The sequence below is a fragment of the Miscanthus floridulus genome, chromosome 13 (genome assembly GCF_019320115.1).
Source record: "Miscanthus floridulus cultivar M001 chromosome 13, ASM1932011v1, whole genome shotgun sequence".
NCBI lineage: Eukaryota > Viridiplantae > Streptophyta > Magnoliopsida > Poales > Poaceae > Miscanthus > Miscanthus floridulus.
The window spans coordinates 53,178,054-53,203,635 of NC_089592.1; the positions used below are offsets into that span (position 1 = coordinate 53,178,054).

General features: G+C 42.3%; 3 protein-coding genes and 5 pseudogenes across 3 annotated transcripts; 7 read left to right on the plus strand and 1 right to left on the minus strand.

Moving 5' to 3' along the window:
* Nucleotides 1-1,457: 1,457 nt before the first annotated feature.
* On the plus strand, nt 1,458-24,922 carry LOC136499819 (ABC transporter A family member 7-like; annotated as a pseudogene).
* On the plus strand, nt 5,051-9,198 carry LOC136501880 (uncharacterized). Its single transcript, XM_066497412.1, has 16 exons — nt 5,051-5,161; nt 5,230-5,430; nt 5,517-5,626; nt 5,732-5,816; nt 5,977-6,105; nt 6,184-6,289; nt 6,370-6,458; nt 6,556-6,717; nt 7,264-7,464; nt 7,551-7,660; nt 7,766-7,850; nt 8,011-8,139; nt 8,218-8,323; nt 8,404-8,492; nt 8,590-8,746; nt 8,837-9,198. Exons 1-16 carry the CDS (start codon nt 5,135-5,137, stop codon nt 9,196-9,198), a joined length of 2,148 nt encoding a protein of 715 aa, XP_066353509.1. The 5' UTR covers nt 5,051-5,134.
* LOC136501881 (ABC transporter A family member 7-like) lies at nt 9,096-10,813 on the plus strand (annotated as a pseudogene).
* Nucleotides 10,844-12,844, plus strand: LOC136501882 (ABC transporter A family member 7-like). The gene is made up of 8 exons (XM_066497413.1): nt 10,844-11,221; nt 11,318-11,530; nt 11,617-11,726; nt 11,832-11,916; nt 12,077-12,205; nt 12,284-12,389; nt 12,470-12,558; nt 12,656-12,844. Exons 1-8 carry the CDS (start codon nt 10,844-10,846, stop codon nt 12,842-12,844), a joined length of 1,299 nt encoding a protein of 432 aa, XP_066353510.1.
* On the plus strand, nt 17,035-18,945 carry LOC136501883 (ABC transporter A family member 7-like; annotated as a pseudogene).
* On the plus strand, nt 18,979-21,398 carry LOC136501884 (ABC transporter A family member 7-like; annotated as a pseudogene).
* LOC136501885 (ABC transporter A family member 8-like) lies at nt 21,403-24,452 on the plus strand. Its single transcript, XM_066497415.1, has 7 exons — nt 21,403-21,429; nt 21,498-21,698; nt 21,785-21,894; nt 22,000-22,084; nt 22,245-22,373; nt 24,232-24,337; nt 24,435-24,452. Exons 1-5 carry the CDS (start codon nt 21,403-21,405, stop codon nt 22,332-22,334), a joined length of 513 nt encoding a protein of 170 aa, XP_066353512.1. The 3' UTR covers nt 22,335-22,373; nt 24,232-24,337; nt 24,435-24,452.
* LOC136501886 (uncharacterized) lies at nt 23,045-23,646 on the minus strand (annotated as a pseudogene).
* Nucleotides 24,923-25,582: the final 660 nt, after the last annotated feature.

Below are 25,582 nucleotides of genomic sequence, written 5' to 3' on the forward strand. Positions count from 1 at the left end.
GGAACCTTACTGGAGTCGACCAGACGCTGCCTTTTAGCGTCCGGTCACTTGACCTCTCCAGCGTCCGGTCGCACCGAACGCAGACAGCTGATCAAATGAACTGACCAGACCCTGTGGCCAGCGTCCGGTCGCATCGGGACCAGCGTCCGGTCAGCATTTGACCCTCCATTCACTTCCAACTCTCGATCATATGTGAATGAAGTTTGCTCTAAAGGATCTTAGGCATTCATAGGAGCTACCTAGAGCTAGTTTTAACAAGTGTGCACCACACCTAACTCACTAGACTTAACTAGGTCAAGCTACCCGTCCATACCCCCCTTAATAGTACGGCCAAAGGAAAAACAAAGTCCTAAACTACTCTAAGTGTCTCTCCAACTCCAATCGACACTTAGAACTAGTCATCCTTAACCTTGTCGTCCATCCTTTGAAAACCGAAACGATTTCCATCGTAGGGGCATGACAACTTTGATTGCCCGATTGATCTCCATTACCATGACCTAACTTAATTGCATTTGCAAAACATACGTTAGTCATAGTAATCTTGTATTGTCATTAATCACCGAAACCCAACTAGGGGCCTAGATACTTTCACAAGTGTTTCAGTTGTTTTCAGACGGATGTTGCACGTGTTTTTATCTCGGAGTTGCATATGTTTCACACTTATGTTGCAAGTGTTTTATTCTGATGTTGCATATGTTTTCACACATATTTTTATCTAGATGTTGCATATGTTTTGTAACGGCTACACACGTGTTTCCCTCGTGTTTTAGACGTATGTTGCAAGTGTTTCAGCCATTTCGAATGTATGTTGCAAATGTTTTCTCTATATGTTGCAAAAAGTAGATCTAGTGTTGCACATGTTATAGTAGACCTCACATGAAGCAAGCGTGGGCCGCGGACGTCCGGCCACTAGCTAGCCCTGTCTGGACGTCCGAACGCTAGGCCGTATGAATCATCGTGGAATTGAAACCGTGTCACATAAGCTAACCGTTACCAATCGTAGTATTTGATAGTTCTTTGTAAGAGGTAAGTTGACACATGTATATCCATTTCAATTTCAAGCTCCATGGAAGTATATGTACGGACAGCATGGACAGCCAAGCCAATCTGTTGGGTGGGCCCACGTGGCCTCTGACCAGTCTTCACGGCCGCTGTTTCATTTACCCTGAAGTCAACTGGACGAACAAAGAAACTGCATCGAGGCGAGAGCGAGAGAAGCAAACAGGAACCTTTTGCCATTTAACCCTGCCAAGATGGTTTAATCGCATCTGTTTCAGGTTTCAGTTAAGCCCTCTCAGTCCTCGTTATTTGCGGTCTCCCTTCAGAAACGGCTACGGTGACGGACGGCGTGTGGCGGAATTGGCGGGAGCCAGCCAACGGCTCCAGCGTATGCTATAAAACCGGGGCACAAGGTTCACCAGTGCTGCTTCTGCTTGCCACTGAATTGACTCGTTGTCTCCGCCGAACCCGGCCAGCAGGCGGCAGCAGTTCCTCTGCTCGTTCGCGGATGGACGTCCCGGCCCCCACGAGGGGCCCCGCGAGCTTCCTCACGCAGGCCAACGCCCTCCTCCGCAAGAACCTCTGCTTCCAGGTCCCCCTCCCTGCCCTGTTCTCGCTTGCTCTGTGCTGTCTCGCGATGAAGTCAGATTGTTTGTGCCTTTGCTGCAATGCAAGAATCCAAGGAGCACCCGATGATCGTCTTCTTGACTGTGCGATGTGTGCAGAAGCGGAACCTGAAGACCAACATCGGCATCACGATCTTCCCGGTGCTCCTCTGCGTCATCCTCGTCGTGCTCCAGGGCGTCATCGACCGCGAGCTCGACAAGCCCAAGTACCGCTGCGGCTGCGCCTGCGTCTACCCGGGCCCGGCCGCGGTCGGGGACGCGTGCCGCCGGACGGAGTGCGGCGTCCAGCACTCCACCCTGGACCAGGTCGGCAGCTGCCCGATCCCCAACCCGACCCCGTGGCCGGCGCTGGTGCAGGTGCCACGGCCCGAGTCACGCGCTGTGAGGACCGCCGGCCAGCCGTTCGACGGCTTGCCTGACCCGACCTGTCGGGACACCGGCTCCTGCCCTGCCGCCGTCCTCGTCACCGGCAACAACCTATCGCTAGCTCAAAGTATATATTCTACTCTTTGTATTCCATGTCAATGTCATGGTAGCAAGCTTCCATGCTATACAAGTCAGTTACGTGACGATTTGTTGTTCGTAATACGCGTGCTGTTGCTGTGTTCGTGTTTCAACTGACAGGTCTTTCGGGTGGACTGTTTCCTGCTTCGACTTCCTCCTTGAATTTGACGGATTATCTGGATGCATTCTCCAAAATCGTTGCAGTGAGTTCCTTCCAGCATAACTGCAGGCCTTGAAGGCTTGAATATGTAGTTTGATCTTTGTTGTATTATATATGTTCATTTTCCTCTTGTTGGTAATGGATGGAGTGTTAGACTTACAGGATCATTAGATGTACATCTAGGGGTGTTGTCTTGACTAGAATAGGATAAACATGCCCTAGAACATGGACTACGAGATCCAAGAGAGAGAGGGGAGCAGAGGTACCGACCATCGGAGGGTTTGGTGGAGCTAGAACCGTCCATCGCATCGGTAGAGTGGGCGGTGAAGAGGTGGCGCTCCAGTGGCGGTGTAGCGGTGAAGTGGTCCAACGGCGACGGCGTCCTGGTGATGGTGTTTCCCGTCGCTGGCTGTGCCCCTCACCAAATCGGGTTAGGTTTTGTCGGTGGATGTGGCGGCTCATGGTGAACCTTGTACTGAGAGCCGCCGGCCCCCATCTCTCTTTATAGCACAATACGATGGGGCCCACCAACCATGTAGGGTTGGACGCCCCCGATCAGGGAGCGAGGTCAAGGCCCAACTCGGCCATTGGGCCGAGCTAGAGAGATCAACACTAACAACCTCCCCCTTAATCTCATCTTATTACTTAAACTTAACTTACTTTATATTTTTCTCATTCCATCACAGATCAGTGCATAGAGCGTGCCTCATCGTCACGGTCAGTGCCATTAGATTAACAACTACAATGCACCTCTCTGTTTTGAAACAGATTCTCAACTAGGCCCTTATTATCCAGGAATCATAGGCTTTCCCTTAAACCCATGCCGGCTAAGTGTTCTCTGAACACATTGGGTGGTAAGCCTTTTGTAAGCGGATCCGCGAGCATCTTTTTTGTACTTATGTGCTCAAGACTAACTATATGATCCTGGACTTTGTCTTTCACAACATAATATTTTATGCCAATGTGTTTGGCAGCACCACTTGACTTATTGTTGTGAGCATAACATACTGTTGTATTATTATCGCAGTATAATTTGAGTGGCTTATGTATGTCGTCTACCACTTTCAACCCGGACATGAGCTTCTTCAGCCAATTCACCTACCCTGTGGCCTTATAACACACTATAAACTTGGCATACATCGTAAACGATGTAGTGACGGTTTGCTTGAAGATTTTCCACGATATAGCTCTTCCTGCGAGAATAAATATATATCTCGACGTGGACTTTCTATCATCTCCCGCATAATCTGAATCTGAATACCCCTCTATGTGTAGGGAATCAGATCTTCTGTACGTTAGCATGAGGCATTTTGTGCCTTGCAAGTAACACAAAACTTTCTTTACTAATCTCCAGTGTTCTATTCCTAGATTACTCTGATATCTGCCAAGTAACCTGGTAACAAACGCTAAGTTAGGGTGTGTACACATTTGAGCATACTGTAAACTTCTGACAGCTGAAGCATATGAAACTACTTTCATTTGATCGATCTCATATTGGTTCTTGGGACATTGGAATTTCCCAAATGTATCGCCCTTGCCTATGGGAGCAGGTGAAGGCTTATAATTTTGCATACTATATTTCTTTAGAACCTTTTCTAAGTATGCCTTTTGTGATAATCCTAAAACCCCCTTTCTTCTATCTCGATGAATCTCTATTCCTAGAACGAACGAAGCTTCACCGAGATCCTTCATATCAAAATTCAAGGACAAGAACTTCTTCGTTTCTAGTACTAGATTAACATCACTACTAGCGGGTAAGATGTCATCCACATACAAGATTAGGAAAATGTATTTCTCATTCTTGAACTTTGTATAAACGCAATTGTCCTCTACATTTTCTTGAAACCTAAACTTCCTTATTGTACTATCAAACTTTAAATACCACTGTCTTGATGTTTGTTTTAATCCGTAAATGGATTTCTTCAGGCGACTTCCCATACGTTCTTTTCCTTCCACAACAAAACCTTTTGGTTGTGCCATGTAAACATTTTCCTCCAAATCCCCGTTTAGAAATGCCGTCTTTACATCCATCTGATGTAATTCTAAATCGTAATGTGCTACAAGCGCCATTATAATTGAATTCAACTTTCCTCTATGCAGGTCTAGATTTCTTTAGGAAAAATGACTATAGCCTTCAATTTGTCTTCTACTTCATCTACATAAACCTGCAGATTTCACTTGCATTTTTTGTAGCTTCCTTCTTTTCTGCTGTCAAAATAGCCACAGGTTTGTGCTCGGCATTTATCTTCTGAAGAAATCCTATGGTGCTTACTGATTGACTGTTTCGAGAATCATTGTGCTGCAGTGGTTTGTTACATCTACGTATTTGGCTCTGGCTTAATAGGGGAATTTCTTCTCCGCCTTTTTGTTGAGGATACTGGTTTTCCAAGTAAGGTTCTGTCATTTATTACTACTATTTGAGTATTGGACAACTCTCTTTGGGTTTTACGCATGACGATATCTTTGTTTATGTACAAAGAGGGTTGGATAGTTGTAATGGAGATCATTCTTGGATTTTCATTGTACCGAGGGTTATACGAGTTTGGTCAATACGTATCTGCTGGAAAATTAATGGGGACCACTGGTATGAAATCGAGTAACTTAGATGACTCCCTTAATGGAATGCGTGGTGTCTTGATTATTATGGTTGTGGAGTGGGCAATACTTCTCCCCTTGGCATTCTGTGTGGATCAAGTCTTGTCACTGGGTGGTGGATTCAAGAAAAATCCCCTTTTCTTCTTGGGCTGCTTTAAGAAGTGTGCTGTATCATTGCGGAGATATAGCTTTGGGAGACAAAGATATAAAGTAGTCGTCGAAATGGACATTCCTGATTTACATTAAAAAAATGGACATTCCTGATGCTGTTCAAGAAGTAAGTTACTCTCTTACATTATCTCTCAATGATACTTTCTGTATTCTCATTTTCGGAATTATGTTCAGAGAGAGGCGGTTGAGCAACTTCTGCTGGAACCCATTGCAAACGAGGCGATCCTCTCTGATAACCTCAAAAAGGTTTACCATGGAAAAGATGGAAACCCTGACAAACTTGCTGTCCGAGGGTTGTCTCTTGCCATACCAAAAGGCCAGTGTTTTGGAATGCTTGGCCCGAATGGAGCTGGGAAAGCATCCTTCATCAGTATGGTACATCAACATAGCCTATTACTTTGAGTTTTTGGCAAAACTTAGGTGATATTATGCACTCCTCAGTGACATATTTTTCCCTGCAGATGATTGGGCTTATTCCACCAACATTTGGCACTGCTTATGTACATGGAATGGATATAAAGACTGATATGGATGCAATCTATACTAACATGGGTGTATGCCCACAGCATGAGTAAGGCCTTGCTCTAAAATTTATATTTTCTATCGGAAACCCATTTCGGCAGATTACCGTTGCATTCTAGTGCCATCAGTCTCATTCCCTTTCACTTTGATGCAGCTTACTTTGGGAAACATTAACAGGGAGAGAGCATCTATTGTTTTATGGGAGACTGAAGAATCTTAAATTCACTGAATTATTGACGGTATAGTTCTGTAGTTGGCATGTTTTAATATTAGTTCCTACTTAGCGTCACTGAGAAATAGTCTGTGCTATGTTTGTTGATTCTATATTGCAGCAAAAATCCACATGACTATAAAGACATATATACATCTATACTGAGCTTATAATATTCTATACTGCAGGCTGTTGATGACTCTCTGAAGAGTGTTAAACTGTTTCATGGTGGTGTTGGTGATAAGCAAGTGGGAAAGTACAGTGGGGGCATGAAACGAAGGCTTAGTGTTGCCATTTCATTAATTGGGGATCCCAAAGTACCGCCCTCAGTTCTGTTTATGTTTTTAGTGCAGAATATACATTGGCATGTGCAACTGATAGTTTGATACCTTTAGGTGGTTTTCATGGATGAGCCAAGCATCGGACTAGATCTAGCATCAAGAAATAATCTGTGGAGTGTTGTGAAGGAGGCAAAGAGAAACCGTGCCATCATTCTTACAAGTACTGACCTCTCCTTATACTCTGTTGTTTCTTGCTTCTACAGACACAATAATAGCAAGTGATGAAGTAATTTTTGACAGCACACTCAATGGAGGAGGCGGAAGTACTATGTGATAGACTTGGCATTTTTGTCGATGGTGGTTTCCAGTGCCTTGGTAACCCAAAAGAGGTAACTTACCTATTTACATGTATGGTGCAGACATGTACATTTTTGCGTAGCTGTTTATTAAACACTTTGCAAATGTTTGCCATGAATTGTTTTGTAGCTGAAAGACAGATATGGCGGCACCTATGTACTGACAATGACAACATCTTCGGAGAATGAGCAGGAGGTTGAACAGCTTGTTCAGCGCTTATCACCAAATGCGAGCAGGATATACCATATTTTAGGAACCCAGAAATTTGAGGATACTGGTTTTCCAAGTAAGGTTCTGTCATTTATTACTACTATTTGAGTATTGGACAACTCTCTTTGGGGTTTATGCATGACGATATCTTTCTTTATGTACAAAGAGGGTTGGATAGTTGTAATGGAGATCATTCCTGGATTTTCATTGTACCGAGGATTATACGAGTTTGGTCAATACGTATCTGCTGGAAAATCAATGGGGACCACTGGTATGAAATCGAGTAACCTAGATGACTCTCTTAATGGAATGTGTGGTGTCTTGATTATTATGGTTGTGGAGTGGGCAATACTTCTCCCCTTGGCATTCTGTGTGGATCAAGTCTTGTCACTAGGTGGTGGATTCAAGAAAAATCCCTTTTTCTTCTTGGCCTGCTTTAAGAAGCGTGCTGTATCATTGCGGAGATATAGCTTTAGGAGACAAAGATCTAAAGTAGTCATCGAAATGGACATTCCTGATTTACATTAAAAAAATGGACATTCCTGATGCTGTTCAAGAAGTAAGTTACTCTCTTACATTATCTATCAATGATACTTTCTGTATTCTCATTTTTGGAATTATGTTCAGAGAGAGGCGGTTGAGCAACTTCTGCTGGAACCCATTGCAAACGAGGCGATCCTCTCTGATAACCTCAAAAAGGTTTACCATGGAAAAGATGGAAACCCTAACAAAGTTGCTGTCCGAGGGTTGTCTCTTGCCATACCAAAAGGCCAGTGTTTTGGAATGCTTGGCCCGAATGGAGCTGGGAAAGCATCCTTCATCAGTATGGTACATCAACATAGCCTATTACTTTGAGTTTTCGGCAAAACTTAGGTGATATTATGCACTCCTCAGCAACATATTTTTCCCTGCAGATGATTGGGCTTATTCCACCAACATCTGGCACTACCTATGTACATGGAATGGATATAAAGACTGATATGGATGCAATCTATACAAACATGGTTGTATGCCCACAGCATGAGTAAGTCCTTGCTCTAAAATTTATATTTTCTATCGGAAACCCATTTCAGCATATTACCGTTGCATTCTAGTGCCATCAGTCTCATTCCCTTTCACTTTGATGCAGCTTACTTTGGGAAACATTAACAGGAAGGGAGCATCTATTGTTTTATGGGAGACTGAAGAATCTTAAAGTCACTGAATTATTGACGGTACAGATCTATAGTTGGCATGTTTTAATATTAGTTCCTACTTAGCGTCACTGAGAAATAGTCTGTGCTATGTTTGTTGATTCTATATTGCAGCAAAAATCCACATGACTATGAAGACATATATACATATATACTGAGCTTATAATATTCTGTACTGCAGGCTGTTGATGACTCTCTGAAGAGTGTTAAACTGTTTCATGGTGGTGTTGGTGATAAGCAAGTGGGAAAGTACAGTGGGGGCATGAAACGAAGGCTTAGTGTTGCCATTTCATTAATTGGGGATCCCAAAGTACCGCCCTCAGTTCTGTTTATGTTTTTAGTGCAGAATATACATTGGCATGTGCAACTGATAGTTTGATACCTTTAGGTGGTTTTCATGGATGAGCCAACTACCGGACTAGATCTAGCATCAAGAAACAATCTGTGGAGTGTTGTGAAGGAGGCAAAGAGAAACAGTGCCATCATTCTTACAAGTACTGACCTCTCCTTATACTCTGTTGTTTCTTGCTTCTACAGACACAATAATAGCAAGTGATGAAGTAATTTTTGACAGCACACTCAATGGAGGAGGCGGAAGTACTATGTGATAGACTTGGCATTTTTGTCGATGGTGGTTTCCAGTGCCTTGGTAACCCAAAAGAGGTAACTTACCTATTTACATGTATGGTGCAGACATGTACATTTTTGCGTAGCTGTTTATTAAACACTTTGCAAATGTTTGCCATGAATTGTTTTGTAGCTGAAAGACAAATATGGCGGCACCTATGTACTGACAATGATAACATCTTCGGAGAATGAGCAGGAGGTTGAACAGCTTGTTCAGCGCTTGTCACCAAATGCGAGCAGGATATATCATATTTTAGGAACCCAGAAATTTGAGGATACTGGTTTTCCAAGTAAGGTTCTATCATTTATTACTACTATTTGAGTATTGGACAACTCTCTTTGGGGTTTATGCATGACGATATCTTTCTTTATGTACAAAGAGGGTTGGATAGTTGTAATGGAGATCATTCCTGGATTTTCATTGTACCGAGGATTATACGAGTTTGGTCAATACGTATCTGCTGGAAAATCAATGGGGACCACTGGTATGAAATCGAGTAACCTAGATGACTCTCTTAATGGAATGCGTGGTGTCTTGATTATTATGGTTGTGGAGTGGGCAATACTTCTCCCCTTGGCATTCTGTGTGGATCAAGTCTTGTCACTGGGTGGTGGATTCAAGAAAAATCCCTTTTTCTTCTTAGGCTGCTTTAAGAAGCGTGCTGTATCATTGTGGAGATATAGCTTTAGGAGACAAAGATCTAAAGTAGTCATCGAAATGGACATTCCTGATTTACATTAAAAAAAATGGACATTCCTGATGCTATTCAAGAAGTAAGTTACTCTCTTACATTATCTATCAATGATACTTTCTGTATTCTCATTTTTGGAATTATGTTCAGAGGGAGGCGGTTGAGCAACTTCTGCTGGAACCCATTGCAAACGAGGCGATCCTCTCTGATAACCTCAAAAAGGTTTACCATGGAAAAGATGGAAACCCTAACAAAGTTGCTGTCCGAGGGTTGTCTCTTGCCATACCAAAAGGCCAGTGTTTTGGAATGCTTGGCCCGAATGGAGCTGGGAAAGCATCCTTCATCAGTATGGTACATCAACATAGCCTATTACTTTGAGTTTTTGGCAAAACTTAGGTGATATTATGCACTCCTCAGCGACATATTTTTCCCTGTAGATGATTGGGCTTATTCCACCAACATGTGGCATTGCCTATGTACATGGAATGGATATAAAGACTGATATGGATGCAATCTATACTAACATGGGTGTATGCACACAGCATGAGTAAGGCCTTGCTCTAAAATTTATATTTTCTATCGGAAACCCATTTCGGCAGATTACCATTGCATTCTAGTGCCATCAGTCTCATTCCCTTTCACTTTGATGCAGCTTACTTTGGGAAACATTAACAGGAAGAGAGCATCTATTGTTTTATGGGAGACTGAAGAATCTTACAGTCACTGAATTATTGACGGTATAGTTCTGTAGTTGGCATGTTTTAATATTAGTTCCTACTTATCGTCACTAAGAAATAGTCTGTGCTATGTTCATTGATTCTATACTGCAGCAAAAATCCACATGACTATAAAGACATATATACATCTATACTGAGCTTATAATATTCTGTACTGCAGGCTGTTGATGACTCTCTGAAGAGTGTTAAACTGTTTCATGGTGGTGTTGGTGATAAGCAAGTGGGAAAGTACAGTGGGGGCATGAAACGAAGGCTTAGTGTTGCCATTTCATTAATTGGGGATCCCAAAGTACCGCCCTCAGTTCTGTTTATGTTTTTAGTGCAGAATATACATTAGCATGTGCAATTGATAGTTTGATACCTTTAGGTGGTTTTCATGGATGAGCCAAGCACCGGACTAGATCTAGCATCAAGAAACAATCTGTGGAGTGTTGTGAAGGAGGCAAAGAGAAACCGTGCCATCATTCTTACAAGTACTGACCTCTCCTTATACTCTGTTGTTTCTTGCTTCTACAGACACAATAATAGCAAGTGATGAAGTAATTTTTGACAGCACACTCAATGGAGGAGGCGGAAGTACTATGTGATAGACTTGGCATTTTTGTCGATGGTGGTTTCCAGTGCCTTGGTAACCCAAAAGAGGTAACTTACCTATTTACATGTATGGTGCAGACATGTACATTTTTGCGTAGCTATTTATTAAACACTTTGCAAATGTATGACATGAATTGTTTTGTAGCTAAAAGACAGATATGGCGGCACCTATGTACTGACAATGACAACATCTTCGGAGAATGAGCAGGAGGTTGAACAGCTTGTTTAGCGCTTATCACCAAATGCGAGCAGGATATACCATATTTCAGGAACCCAGAAATTTGAGGATACTAGTTTTCCAAGTAAGGTTCTATCATTTATTACTACTATTTGAGTATTGGACAACTCTCTTTGGGTTTTATGCATGACGATATCTTTGTTTATGTACAAAGAGGGTTGGATAGTTGTAATGGAGATCATTCCTGGATTTTCATTGTACCGAGGATTATACGAGTTTGGTCAATACGTATATGCTGGAAAATCAATGGGGACCACTGGTATGAAATCGAGTAACCTAGATGACTCTCTTAATGGAATGCGTGGTGTCTTGATTATTATGGTTGTGGAGTGGGCAATACTTCTCCCCTTGGCATTCTGTGTGGATCAAGTCTTGTCACTGGGTGGTGGATTCAAGAAAAATCCCTTTTTCTTCTTAGGCTGCTTTAAGAAGCGTGCTGTATCATTGCGGAGATATAGCTTTGGGAGACAAAGATCTAAAGTAGTCGAAATGGACATTCCTGATTTACATTAAAAAAATGATCATTCCTGATGCTATTCAAGAAGTAAGTTACTCTCTTACATTATCTCTCAATGATACTTTCTGTATTCTCATTTTCTGAATTATGTTCAGAGGGAGGCGGTTGAGCAACTTCTGCTGGAACCCATTGCAAACGAGGTGATCCTCTCTGATAACCTCAAAAAGGTTTACCATGGAAAAGATGGAAACCCTGAGAAACTTGCTGTCCGAGGGTTGTCTCTTGCCATACCAAAAGGCCAGTGTTTTGGAATGCTTGGCCCGAATGGAGCTGGGAAAACATCCTTCCTCAGTATGGTACATCAACATAGCCTATTACTTTGAGTTTTTGGCAAAACTTAGGTGATATTATGCACTCCTCAGCGACATATTTTTCCCTGTAGATGATTGGGCTTATTCCACCAACATCTGGCACTGCCTATGTACATGGAATGGATATAAAGACAGATATGGATGCAATCTATACTAACATGGGTGTATGCACACAGCATGAGTAAGGCCTTGCTCTAAAATTTATATTTTCTATCGGAAACCCATTTCGGCAGATTACCATTGCATTCTAGTGCCATCAGTCTCATTCCCTTTCACTTTGATGCAGCTTACTTTGGGAAACATTAACAGGAAGAGAGCATCTATTGTTTTATGGGAGACTGAAGAATCTTACAGTCACTGAATTATTGACGGTATAGTTCTGTAGTTGGCATGTTTTAATATTAGTTCCTACTTAGCGTCACTAAGAAATAGTCTGTGCTATGTTCATTGATTCTATACTGCAGCAAAAATCCACATGACTATAAAGACATATATACATCTATACTGAGCTTATAATATTCTATACTGCAGGCTGTTGATGACTCTCTGAAGAGTGTTAAACTGTTTCATGGGGGTGTTGGTGATAAGCAAGTGGGAAAGTACAGTGGGGGCATGAAACGAAGGCTTAGTGTTGCCATTTCATTAATTGGGGATCCCAAAGTGCCGCCCTCAATTCTGTTTATGTTTTTAGTGCAGAATATACATTGGCATGTGCAATTGATAGTTTGATACCTTTAGGTGGTTTTCATGGATGAGCCAAGCACCGGACTAGATCTAGCATCAAGAAACAATCTGTGGAGTGTTGTGAAGGAGGCAAAGAGAAACCGTGCCATCATTCTTACAAGTACTGACCTCTCCTTATACTCTGTTGTTTTTTGCTTCTACAGACACAATAATAGCAAGTGATGAAGTAATTTTTGACAGCACACTCAACGGAGGAGGCGGAGGTACTATGTGATAGACTTGGCATTTTTGTCGATGGTGGTTTCCAGTGCCTTGGTAACCCAAAAGAGGTAACTTACCTATTTACATGTATGGTGCAGACATGTACATTTTTGCGTAGCTGTTTATTAAACACTTTGCAAATGTTTGCCATGAATTGTTTTGTAGCTAAAAGACAGATATGGTGGCACCTATGTACTGACAATGACAACATCTTCGGAGAATGAGCAGGAGGTTGAACAGCTTGTTCAGCGCTTATCACCAAATGCGAGCAGGATATACCATATTTTAGGAACCCAGAAATTTGAGGATACTGGTTTTCCAAGTAAGGTTCTGTCATTTATTACTACTATTTGAGTATTGGACAACTCTCTTTGGGTTTTATGCATGACGATATCTTTGTTTATGTACAAAGAGGGTTGGATAGTTGTAATGGAGATCATTCCTGGATTTTCATTGTACCGAGGATTATACGAGTTTGGTCAATACGTATCTGCTGGAAAATCAATGGGGACCACTGGTATGAAATCGAGTAACCTAGATGACTCTCTTAATGGAATGCGTGGTGTCTTGATTATTATGGTTGTGGAGTGGGCAATACTTCTCCCCTTGGCATTCTATGTGGATCAAGTCTTGTCACTGGGTGGTGGATTCAAGAAAAATCCCTTTTTCTTCTTGGGCTGCTTTAAGAAGCGTGATGTATCATTGCGGAGATATAGCTTTGGGAGACAAAGATCTAAAGTAGTCGTCGAAATGGACATTCCTGATTTACATTAAAAAAATGGACATTCCTGATGCTATTCAAGAAGTAAGTTACTCTCTTACATTATCTCTCAATGATACTTTCTGTATTCTCATTTTCGGAATTATGTTCAGAGAGAGGCGGTTGAGCAACTTCTGCTGGAACCCATTGCAAACGAGGCGATCCTCTCTGATAACCTCAAAAAGGTTTACCATGGAAAAGATGGAAACCCTGACAAACTTGCTGTCCGAGGGTTGTCTCTTGCCATACCAAAAGGCCAGTGTTTTGGAATGTATGGCCCGAATGGAGCTGGGAAAACATCCTTCATCAGTATGGTACATCAACATAGCCTATTACTTTGAGTTTTTGGCAAAACTTAGGTGATATTATGCACTCCTCAGTGACATATTTTTCCTTGCAGATGATTGGGCTTATTCCACCAACATCTGGCACTGCCTATGTACATGGAATGGATATAAAGACTGATATGGATGCAATCTATACTAACATGGGTGTATGCCCACAGCATGAGTAAGGCCTTGCTCTAAAATTTATATTTTCTATCGGAAACCCATTTCGGTAGATTACCGTTGCATTCTAGTGCCATCAGTCTCATTCCCTTTCACTTTGATGCAGCTTACTTTGGGAAACATTAATAGGAAGAGAGCATCTATTGTTTTATGGGAGACTGAAGAATCTTAAAGTCACTGAATTATTGATGGTATAGTTCTATAGTTGGCATGTTTTAATATCAGTTCCTACTTAGCGTCACTGAGAAATAGTCTGTGCTATGTTTGTTGATTCTATATTGCAGCAAAAATCCACATGACTATAAAGACATATATACATCTATACTGAGCTTATAATATTCTGTACTGCAGGCTGTTGATGACTCTCTGAAGAGTGTTAAACTGTTTCATGGGGGTGTTGGTGATAAGCAAGTGGGAAAGTACAGTGGGGGCATGAAACGAAGGCTTAGTGTTGCCATTTCATTAATTGGGGATCCCAAAGTGCCGCCCTCAATTCTGTTTATGTTTTTAGTGCAGAATATACATTGGCATGTGCAACTGATAGTTTGATACCTTTAGGTGGTTTTCATGGATGAGCCAAGCACCGGACTAGATCTAGCATCAAGAAACAATCTGTGGAGTGTTGTGAAGGAGGCAAAGAGAAACCGTGCCATCATTCTTACAAGTACTGACCTCTCCATATACTCTGTTGTTTTTTGCTTCTACAGACACAATAATAGCAAGTGATGAAGTAATTTTTGACAGCACACTCAACGGAGGAGGCGGAGGTACTATGTGATAGACTTGGCATTTTTGTCGATGGTGGTTTCCAGTGCCTTGGTAACCCAAAAGAGGTAACTTACCTATTTACATGTATGGTGCAGACATGTACATTTTTGCGTAGCTGTTTATTAAACACTTTGCAAATGTTTGCCATGAATTGTTTTGTAGCTAAAAGACAGATATGGTGGCACCTATGTACTGACAATGACAACATCTTCGGAGAATGAGCAGGAGGTTGAACAGCTTGTTCAGCGCTTATCACCAAATGCGAGCAGGATATACCATATTTTAGGAACCCAGAAATTTGAGGATACTGGTTTTCCAAGTAAGGTTCTGTCATTTATTACTACTATTTGAGTATTGGACAACTCTCTTTGGGTTTTATGCATGACGATATCTTTGTTTATGTACAAAGAGGGTTGGATAGTTGTAATGGAGATCATTCCTGGATTTTCATTGTACCGAGGATTATACGAGTTTGGTCAATACGTATCTGCTGGAAAATCAATGGGGACCACTGGTATGAAATCGAGTAACCTAGATGACTCTCTTAATGGAATGCGTGGTGTCTTGATTATTATGGTTGTGGAGTGGGCAATACTTCTCCCCTTGGCATTCTATGTGGATCAAGTCTTGTCACTGGGTGGTGGATTCAAGAAAAATCCCTTTTTCTTCTTGGGCTGCTTTAAGAAGCGTGCTGTATCATTGCGGAGATATAGCTTTGGGAGACAAAGATCTAAAGTAGTCGTCGAAATGGACATTCCTGATTTACATTAAAAAAATGGACATTCCTGATGCTATTCAAGAAGTAAGTTACTCTCTTACATTATCTCTCAATGATACTTTCTGTATTCTCATTTTCGGAATTATGTTCAGAGAGAGGCGGTTGAGCAACTTCTGCTGGAACCCATTGCAAACGAGGCGATCCTCTCTGATAACCTCAAAAAGGTTTACCATGGAAAAGATGGAAACCCTAACAAACTTGCTGTCCGAGGGTTGTCTCTTGCCATACCAAAAGGCCAGTGTTTTGGAATGTATGGCCCGAATGGAGCTGGGAAAACATCCTTCATCAGTATGGTACATCAACATAGCCTATTACTTTGAGTTTTTGGCAAAACTTAGGTGATATTATGCACTCCTCAGTGACATATTTTTCCTTGCAGATGATTGGGCTTATTCCACCAACATCTGGCACTGCCTATGTACATGGAATGGATATAAAGACTGATATGGATGCAATCTATACTAACATGGGTGTATGCCCACAGCATGAGTAAGGCCTTGCTCTAAAATTTATATTTTCTATCGGAAACCCATTTCGGTAGATTACCGTTGCATTCTAGTGCCATCAGTCTCATTCCCTTTCACTTTGATGCAGCTTACTTTGGGAAACATTAATAGGAAGAGAGCATCTATTGTTTTATGGGAGACTGAAGAATCTTAAAGTCACTGAATTATTGATGGTATAGTTCTATAGTTGGCATGTTTTAATATCAGTTCCTACTTAGCGTCACTGAGAAATAGTCTGTGCTATGTTTGTTGATTCTATATTGCAGCAAAAATCCACATGACTATAAAGACATATATACATCTATACTGAGCTTATAATATTCTGTACTGCAGGCTGTTGATGACTCTCTGAAGAGTGTTAAACTGTTTCATGGGGGTGTTGGTGATAAGCAAGTGGGAAAGTACAGTGGGGGCATGAAACGAAGGCTTAGTGTTGCCATTTCATTAATTGGGGATCCCAAAGTGCCGCCCTCAATTCTGTTTATGTTTTTAGTGCAGAATATACATTGGCATGTGCAACTGATAGTTTGATACCTTTAGGTGGTTTTCATGGATGAGCCAAGCACCGGACTAGATCTAGCATCAAGAAACAATCTGTGGAGTGTTGTGAAGGAGGCAAAGAGAAACCGTGCCATCATTCTTACAAGTACTGACCTCTCCATATACTCTGTTGTTTTTTGCTTCTACAGACACAATAATAGCAAGTGATGAAGTAATTTTTGACAGCACACTCAACGGAGGAGGCGGAGGTACTATGTGATAGACTTGGCATTTTTGTCGATGGTGGTTTCCAGTGCCTTGGTAACCCAAAAGAGGTAACTTACCTATTTACATGTATGGTGCAGACATGTACATTTTTGCGTAGCTATTTATTAAACACTTTGCAAATGTTTGCCATGAATTGTTTTGTAGCTAAAAGACAGATATGGTGGCACCTATGTACTGACAATGACAACATCTTCGGAGAATGAGCAGGAGGTTGAACAGCTTGTTCAGCGCTTATCACCAAATGCGAGCAGGATATACCATATTTTAGGAACCCAGAAATTTGAGGATACTGGTTTTCCAAGTAAGGTTCTGTCATTTATTACTACTATTTGAGTATTGGACAACTCTCTTTGGGTTTTATGCATGATGATATCTTTGTTTATGTACAAAGAGGGTTGGATAGTTGTAATGGAGATCATTCCTGGATTTTCATTGTACCGAGGATTATACGAGTTTGGTCAATACGTATCTGCTGGAAAATCAATGGGGACCACTGGTATGAAATCGAGTAACCTAGATGACTCTCTTAATGGAATGCGTGGTGTCTTGATTATTATGGTTGTGGAGTGGGCAATACTTCTCCCCTTGGCATTCTATGTGGATCAAGTCTTGTCACTGGGTGGTGGATTCAAGAAAAATCCCTTTTTCTTCTTGGGCTGCTTTAAGAAGCGTGCTGTATCATTGCGGAGATATAGCTTTGGGAGACAAAGATCTAAAGTAGTCGTCGAAATGGACATTCCTGATTTACATTAAAAAAATGGACATTCCTGATGCTGTTCAAGAAGTAAGTTACTCTCTTACATTATCTCTCAATGATACTTTCTGTATTCTCATTTTCGGAATTATGTTCAGAGAGAGGCGGTTGAGCAACTTCTGCTGGAACCCATTGCAAACGAGGCGATCCTCTCTGATAACCTCAAAAAGGTTTACCATGGAAAAGATGGAAACCCTGACAAACTTGCTGTCCGAGGGTTGTCTCTTGCCATACCAAAAGGCCAGTGTTTTGGAATGCTTGGCCCCAATGGAGCTGGGAAAGCACCCTTCATCAGTATGGTACATCAACATAGCCTATTACTTTGAGTTTTTGGCAAAACTTAGGTGATATTATGCACTCCTCAGCGACATATTTTTCCCTGTAGATGATTGGGCTTATTCCACCAACATCTGGCACTGCCTATGTACATGGAATGGATATAAAGAGTGATATGGATGCAATCTATACTAACATGGGTGTATGCCCACAGCATGAGTAAGGCCTTGCTCTAAAATTTATATTTTCTATCGAAAACCCATTTCGGCAGATTACGGTTGCATTCTAGTGCCATCAGTCTCATTCCCTTTCACTTTGATGCAGCTTACTTTGGGAAACATTAACAGGAAGAGAGCATCTATTGTTTTATGGGAGACTGAAGAATCTTAAAGTCACTGAATTATTGACGGTATAGTTCTGTAGTTGGCATGTTTTAATATTAGTTCCTACTTAGCGTCACTGAGAAATAGTCTGTGCTATGTTTGTTGATTCTATATTGCAGCAAAAATCCACATGACTATAAAGACATATATACATCTATACTGAGCTTATAATATTCTGTACTGCAGGCTGTTGATGACTCTCTGAAGAGTGTTAAATTGTTTCATGGTGGTGTTGGTGATAAGCAAGTGGGAAAGTACAGTGGGGGCATGAAACGAAGGCTTAGTGTTGCCATTTCATTAATTGGGGATCCCAAAGTACCACCCTCAGTTCTGTTTATGTTTTTAGTGCAGAATATACATTGGCATGTGCAATTGATAGTTTGATACCTTTAGGTGGTTTTCATGGATGAGCCAAGCACCGGACTAGATCTAGCATCAAGAAACAATCTATGGAGTGTTGTGAAGGATGCAAAGAGAAACCGTGCCATCATTCTACAAGTACTGACCTCTCCTTATACTCTGTTGTTTCTTGCTTCTATAGACACAATAATAGCAAGTGATGAAGTAATTTTTGACTGCACACTCAATGGAGGAGGCGGAAGTACTATGTGATAGACTTGGCATTTTTGTCGATGGTGGTTTCTAGTGCCTTGGTAACCCAAAAGAGGTAACTTACCTATTTACATGTATGGTGCAGACATGTACATTTTTGCGTAGCTGTTTATTAAACACTTTGCAAATGTTTGCCATGAATTGTTTTGTAGCTGAAAGACAGATATGGTGGCACCTATGTACTGACAATGACAACATCTTTGGAGAATGAGCAGGAGGTTGAACAACTTGTTCAGCGCTTATCACCAAATGCAAGCAGGATATACCATATTTCAGGAACCCAGAAATTTGAGGATACTGGTTTTCCAAGTAAGGTTCTGTCATTTATTACTACTATTTGAGTATTAGACAACTCTCTTTGGGTTTTATGCATGATGATATCTTTGTTTATGTACAAAGAGGGTTGGATAGTTGTAATGGAGATCATTCCTGGATTTTCATTGTACCGAGGATTATACGAGTTTGGTCAATACGTATATGCTGGAAAATCAATGGGGACCACTGGTATGAAATCGAGTAACCTAGATGACTCTCTTAATGGAATGCGTGGTGTCTTGATTATTATGGTTGTGGAGTGGGCAATACTTCTCCCCTTGGCATTCTGTGTGGATCAAGTCTTGTCACTGGGTGGTGGATTCAAGAAAAATCCCTTTTTCTTCTTGGGCTGCTTTAAGAAGCGTGCTGTATCATTGCGGAGATATAGCTTTGGGAGACAAAGATCTAAAGTAGTCGTCGAAATGGACATTCCTGATTTACATTAAAAAAATGGACATTCCTGATGCTATTCAAGAAGTAAGTTACTCTCTTACATTATCTCTCAATGATACTTTCTGTATTCTCATTTTCTGAATTATGTTCAGAGGGAGGCGGTTGAGCAACTTCTGCTGGAACCCATTGCAAACGAGGCGATCCTCTCTGATAACCTCAAAAAGGTTTACCATGGAAAAGATGGAAACCCTGACAAACTTGCTGTCCGAGGGTTATCTCTTGCCATACCAAAAGGCCAGTGTTTTGGAATGCTTGGCCCGAATGGAGCTGGGAAAGCATCCTTCATCAGTATGGTACATCAACATAGCCTATTACTTTGAGTTTTTGGCAAAACTTAGGTGATATTTTGCACTCCTCAGCGACATATTTTTCCCTGCAGATGATTGGGCTTATTCCACCAACATCTGGCACTGCCTATGTACATGGAATGGATATAAAGACTGATATGGATGCAATCTATACTAACATGGGTGTATGCCCACAGCATGAGTAAGGCCTTGCTATAAAATTTATATTTTCTGTCGGAAACCCATTTCGGCAGATTACCGTTGCATTCTAGTGCCATCAGTCTCATTCCCTTTCACTTTGATGCAGCTTACTTTGGGAAACATTAACAGGAAGAGAGCATCTATTGTTTTATGGGAGACTGAAGAATCTTAAAGGCACTGAATTATTGACGGTATAGTTCTGTAGTTGGCATGTTTTAATATTAGTTCCTACTTAGCGTCACTGAGAAATAGTCTGTGCTATGTTTGTTGATTCTATATTGCAGCAAAAATCCACATGACTATAAAGACATATATACATCTATACTGAGCTTATAATATTCTATACTGCAGGCTGTTGATGACTCTCTGAAGAGTGTTAAACTGTTTCATGGTGGTGTTGGTGATAAGCAAGTGGGAAAGTACAGTGGGGGCATGAAATGAAGGCTTAGTGTTGCCATTTCATTAATTGGGGATCCCAAAGTACCACCCTCAGTTCTGTTTATGTTTTTAGTGCAGAATATACATTGGCATGTGCAATTGATAGTTTGATACCTTTAGGTGGTTTTCATGGATGAGCCAAGCACCAGACTAGATCTAGCATCAAGAAACAATCTATGGAGTGTTGTGAAGGAGGCAAAGAGAAACCGTGCCATCATTCTACAAGTACTGACCTCTCCTTATACTCTGTTGTTTCTTGCTTCTACAGACACAATAATAGCAAGTGATGAAGTAATTTTTGACTGCACACTCAATGGAGGAGGCGGAAGTACTATGTGATAGACTTGGCATTTTTGTCGATGGTGGTTTCTAGTGCCTTGGTAACCCAAAAGAGGTAACTTACCTATTTACATGTGTGGTGCAGACATGTACATTTTTGCGTAGCTGTTTATTAAACACTTTGCAAATGTTTGCCATGAATTGTTTTGTAGCTGAAAGACAGATATGGTGGCACCTATGTACTGACAATGACAACATCTTTGGAGAATGAGCAGGAGGTTGAACAACTTGTTCAGCGCTTATCACCAAATGCGAGCAGGATATACCATATTTTAGGAACCCAGAAATTTGAGGATACTGGTTTTCCAAGTAAGGTTCTGTCATTTATTACTACTATTTGAGTATTAGACAACTCTCTTTGGGTTTTATGCATGATGATATCTTTGTTTATGTACAAAGAGGGTTGGATAGTTGTAATGGAGATCATTCCTGGATTTTCATTGTACCGAGGATTATACGAGTTTGGTCAATACGTATATGCTGGAAAATCAATGGGGACCACTGGTATGAAATCGAGTAACCTAGATGACTCTCTTAATGGAATGCGTGGTGTCTTGATTATTATGGTTGTGGAGTGGGCAATACTTCTCCCCTTGGCATTCTGTGTGGATCAAGTCTTGTCACTGGGTGGTGGATTCAAGAAAAATCCCTTTTTCTTCTTGGGCTGCTTTAAGAAGCGTGCTGTATCATTGCGGAGATATAGCTTTGGGAGACAAAGATATAAAGTAGTCGTCGAAATGGACATTCCTGATTTACATTAAAAAAATGGACATTCCTGATGCTATTCAAGAAGTAAGTTACTCTCTTACATTATCTCTCAATGATACTTTCTGTATTCTCATTTTCTGAATTATGTTTAGAGGGAGGCGGTTGAGCAACTTCTGCTGGAACCCATTGCAAACGAGGCGATCCTCTCTGATAACCTCAAAAAGGTTTACCATGGAAAAGATGGAAACCCTGACAAATTTGCTGTCCGAGGGTTATCTCTTGCCATACCAAAAGGCCAGTGTTTTGGAATGCTTGGCCCGAATGGAGCTGGGAAAGCATCCTTCATCAGTATGGTACATCAACATAGCCTATTACTTTGAGTTTTTGGCAAAACTTAGGTGATATTTTGCACTCCTCAGCGACATATTTTTCCCTGCAGATGATTGGGCTTATTCCACCAACATCTGGCACTGCCTATGTACATGGAATGGATATAAAGACTGATATGGATGCAATCTATACTAACATGGGTGTATGCCCACAGCATGAGTAAGGCCTTGCTATAAAATTTATATTTTCTGTCGGAAACCCATTTCGGCAGATTACCGTTGCATTCTAGTGCCATCAGTCTCATTCCCTTTCACTTTGATGCAGCTTACTTTGGGAAACATTAACAGGAAGAGAGCATCTATTGTTTTATGGGAGACTGAAGAATCTTAAAGGCACTGAATTATTGACGGTATAGTTCTGTAGTTGGCATGTTTTAATATTAGTTCCTACTTAGCGTCACTGAGAAATAGTCTGTGCTATGTTTGTTGATTCTATATTGCAGCAAAAATCCACATGACTATAAAGACATATATACATCTATACTGAGCTTATAATATTCTATACTGCAGGCTGTTGATGACTCTCTGAAGAGTGTTAAACTGTTTCATGGTGGTGTTGGTGATAAGCAAGTGGGAAAGTACAGTGGGGGCATGAAATGAAGGCTTAGTGTTGCCATTTCATTAATTGGGGATCCCAAAGTACCGCTGTTATGGATGGCATTGGGGTTGTTGGGATCAAGAGGAGCGAGTTGAGGGAAGTGGCGGCGATGTGCGTGCTACAGGACCCATATGCTATAGTATCCGCAGGTACTGTTCACGTGGTGGCGGCGGCTAGGGCTGCAAGGACGCTGGGGGAGGCTAGCTGTGGGGCTTCGCCCACGGTCAGCAAGAGAGAAGGGATTTCCTTCTAATCTCTTGCTTAATTCTAGATTGATACATCTCCTCTCATTATATAGAGAGGTCTGACTTGGCCCCTAAGCAAGCGACTAATTAACCCTAATGGGCTAAGGCCCAATAGGCCCTTGACTCCTCTAACACTACACCCCACCTGGACATGTAGCTCGTCCTCGAGCTGCAATCTAATGATGACACTAACGATGCCTCCACTAGACACAAACCGAACACCTAAAAATAAGCTTTTTACATCTCGGCTTATTTTATTGACCTGAAGAAGACTATGACTCTTTATTTTTGAATCCTGAAGATACGGCGGGCACCCTCCGCTTGCTGGACCAGCACGTGTGTAGCCACCTGGATCCCATGGAGACCATCGGAACGAAAGGGGTGCACGGGTATGGCCACCTAGAATTAGTGGCAACAGCAACCAGCGGAGACATTCTCGTGGCGGACGGTGGCGGAATGCGATGGCGCTAGGCAGTGCGTCCCCGCCGGTGACAAGGAGGAAAGCTGCTCCCATATCGCTGGTGCCGCAGAGTTGGAGTCCGCCGCCCATGAAAAAAACACCATGCTTGCGCCTGAAGACAACAGCAGGTCGGCGTGGTTGCTGGTGGCCGTCCGACCAGGCGAGGTCGACCGACCATGCTAGGTTACGCTCCCCTATGCTGAGGTCTACCGCCGCCAAGGTCGCCTCGTGCATAGGTGAGCGCATCTTCTGCAGCCGCCGGCGCGCTAGGAGGCCACGCGCCGCAGCCTGCAGCTGCACCGCCGCAAACACCTTGCAGGCACTTGCCCGCGCAATCGCCTTCCTCTCCGTGAGCTGCAAGGCTGCTGCTGTAGGGACGACTGGCCGCCGCCGCTTGAAGATGGGGTGTTGTTGTCCCTGTCGGCGCGCTAGGAGGCAATACGCCACCGCCTGCAGCTGCGCCGCCGATGCCTGGATGTCATCCACGCCCCCGTAGAAGACGCCATCGCTGTCCTGCTGTGGCGGCACGGGGCTGGGGGTGGTGAACGACTGTTGTGGAGGGAGAGGTGGTGGGATGAGGGCGGCCAGGGTCGCCTGCATGGCCGCCATGGCCGCCTGCATGGCCGTCATGCAGCGGGCGATCGCAGCCACGTTGGCGGCCAAAGATTCCAACGTCAGGGGCGCTCCTGAGGATGCGGACGACAACCCCGACGCGACCGACGGCGCTGGCGCTGATGGCAGGGGGTGGACACGATCGAACCACATGATCGAACCAGAGATCTCTGATACCAGATTGTTATGGATGGCGTTGGGATCGAGAGGAGCGAGTTGAGGGAAGTGGCGGCGATGTGCGTGCTACAGTACACACAACGCTACAGTATCCGCGGGTACTGTTCACGTGGTGGCGGCGGCTAGGCTGCAAGGACGCTGGGGGAGGCCGGCCGTGGGGCTTCGCCCACGGCCGGCAAGAGAGAAGGGATTTCCTTCTAATCTCTTGCTTGATTCTAGATTGATACATCTCCTCTCATTATACAGAGAGGTCTGACTTGTCCTCTAAACAAGCGACTAATTAACCCTAATGGGCTTAAGGCCCAATAGGCCCTTGACTCCTCTAACAACCGCCCTCACTTCTGTTTATGTTTTTTAGTGCAGAATATACATTGGCATGTGCAACTGATAGTTTGATACCTTGAGGTGGTTTTCATGGATGAGCCAAGCACCGGACTAGATCCAGCATCAAGAAACAATCTGTGGAGTGTTGTGAAGGAGGCAATGAGAAACCGTGCTATCGTTCTTACAAGTACTGAGCTCTCCTTATACTCTGTTTATTGCTTCTGTAGACACAATAATGCCAACTGTTGAAAAAAAATGCCAACTGATGAAGTAATTTTTGACAGCGCACTCAATGGAGGAGGCAGAAGTACTATGTGATAGACTTGGCATTTTTGTCGATGGTGGATTCGAGTGCCTTGGTAACCCAAAAGAGGTAACTTACCTATTTACCACTATGGAGCAGACATGTACATTTTTGCGTAGCTGTTTATTGAACACTTTGGCAAATGTTTGCCATGAATTGTTTTGTAGCTGAAAGCTAGATATGGCGGCACCTATGTACTGACAATGACAGCATCTTCAGAGAATGAGCAGGAGGTTGAACAGCTTGTTCACCGCTTATCACCAAATGTGAGTAGGATATACCATATTTTCAGGAACCCAGAAATTTGAGCTGCCAAAGCAGGACTTGAAGATTGCAGATGTATTCCATGCCGTCGAGAGTGCAAAACGCCGGTTCAGCATATATGCTTGGGGTCTGGTTGACACCACCTTGGAGGATGTCTTTATTAAGGTTGCCAAGGGAGCACAAGCATTCAGTGTTGCTGCGTAAGTAGTATAGTGGATTTATAGATGTCACTCTCTTTTTTGTTGTGGAATATGAGGTGTTTATGCTTGTCTGAACTTTGGTTATAGTCTTCATAGGATTAACGTTGTGGTGTATATTTTAGTATAATTAAGTTGTATATAATCTGTAATTTGAATGTCATGTTGTCCCTTAACAAATATAGATATACTTTGTTCATAGTGTCAAATCTTTACAATGTTCGTAAGAGAAGTCTGGTCGAATAAAAAAGGATCCACGCCACCATCTCAGCGCTCATGCGATATCTCCGATAGGAGAGAGAGAAATTAAGGTCAGTAGAGAGTTTCGTGATATTTTTACCAAGACTGCCACATCACATTTTGTGTTGGTAACTGTGGTCCAGATCAAACTCTAAAACTCTCTCTATCTCTCTTCATAATTAACGAACCAAGTCATCAAATCTACTGCTGATGTGTTAAAATATTAAATGCAAATGAAACTCAGATTAAACTTCCATTGAGACTAGCCTTGGCAAGGAGTTAAGCTCTAGAAATTAAGGTGATCGATGTTTTATGGAAAAAGTCTACATCACCCCCACCTTTCATACTTGGTCTACTTCACCCCCTCAACTATGAAACCGTCTGTTTTACCCCCTGAACTTTCCAAAACCGTCTATTTTACCCCTGG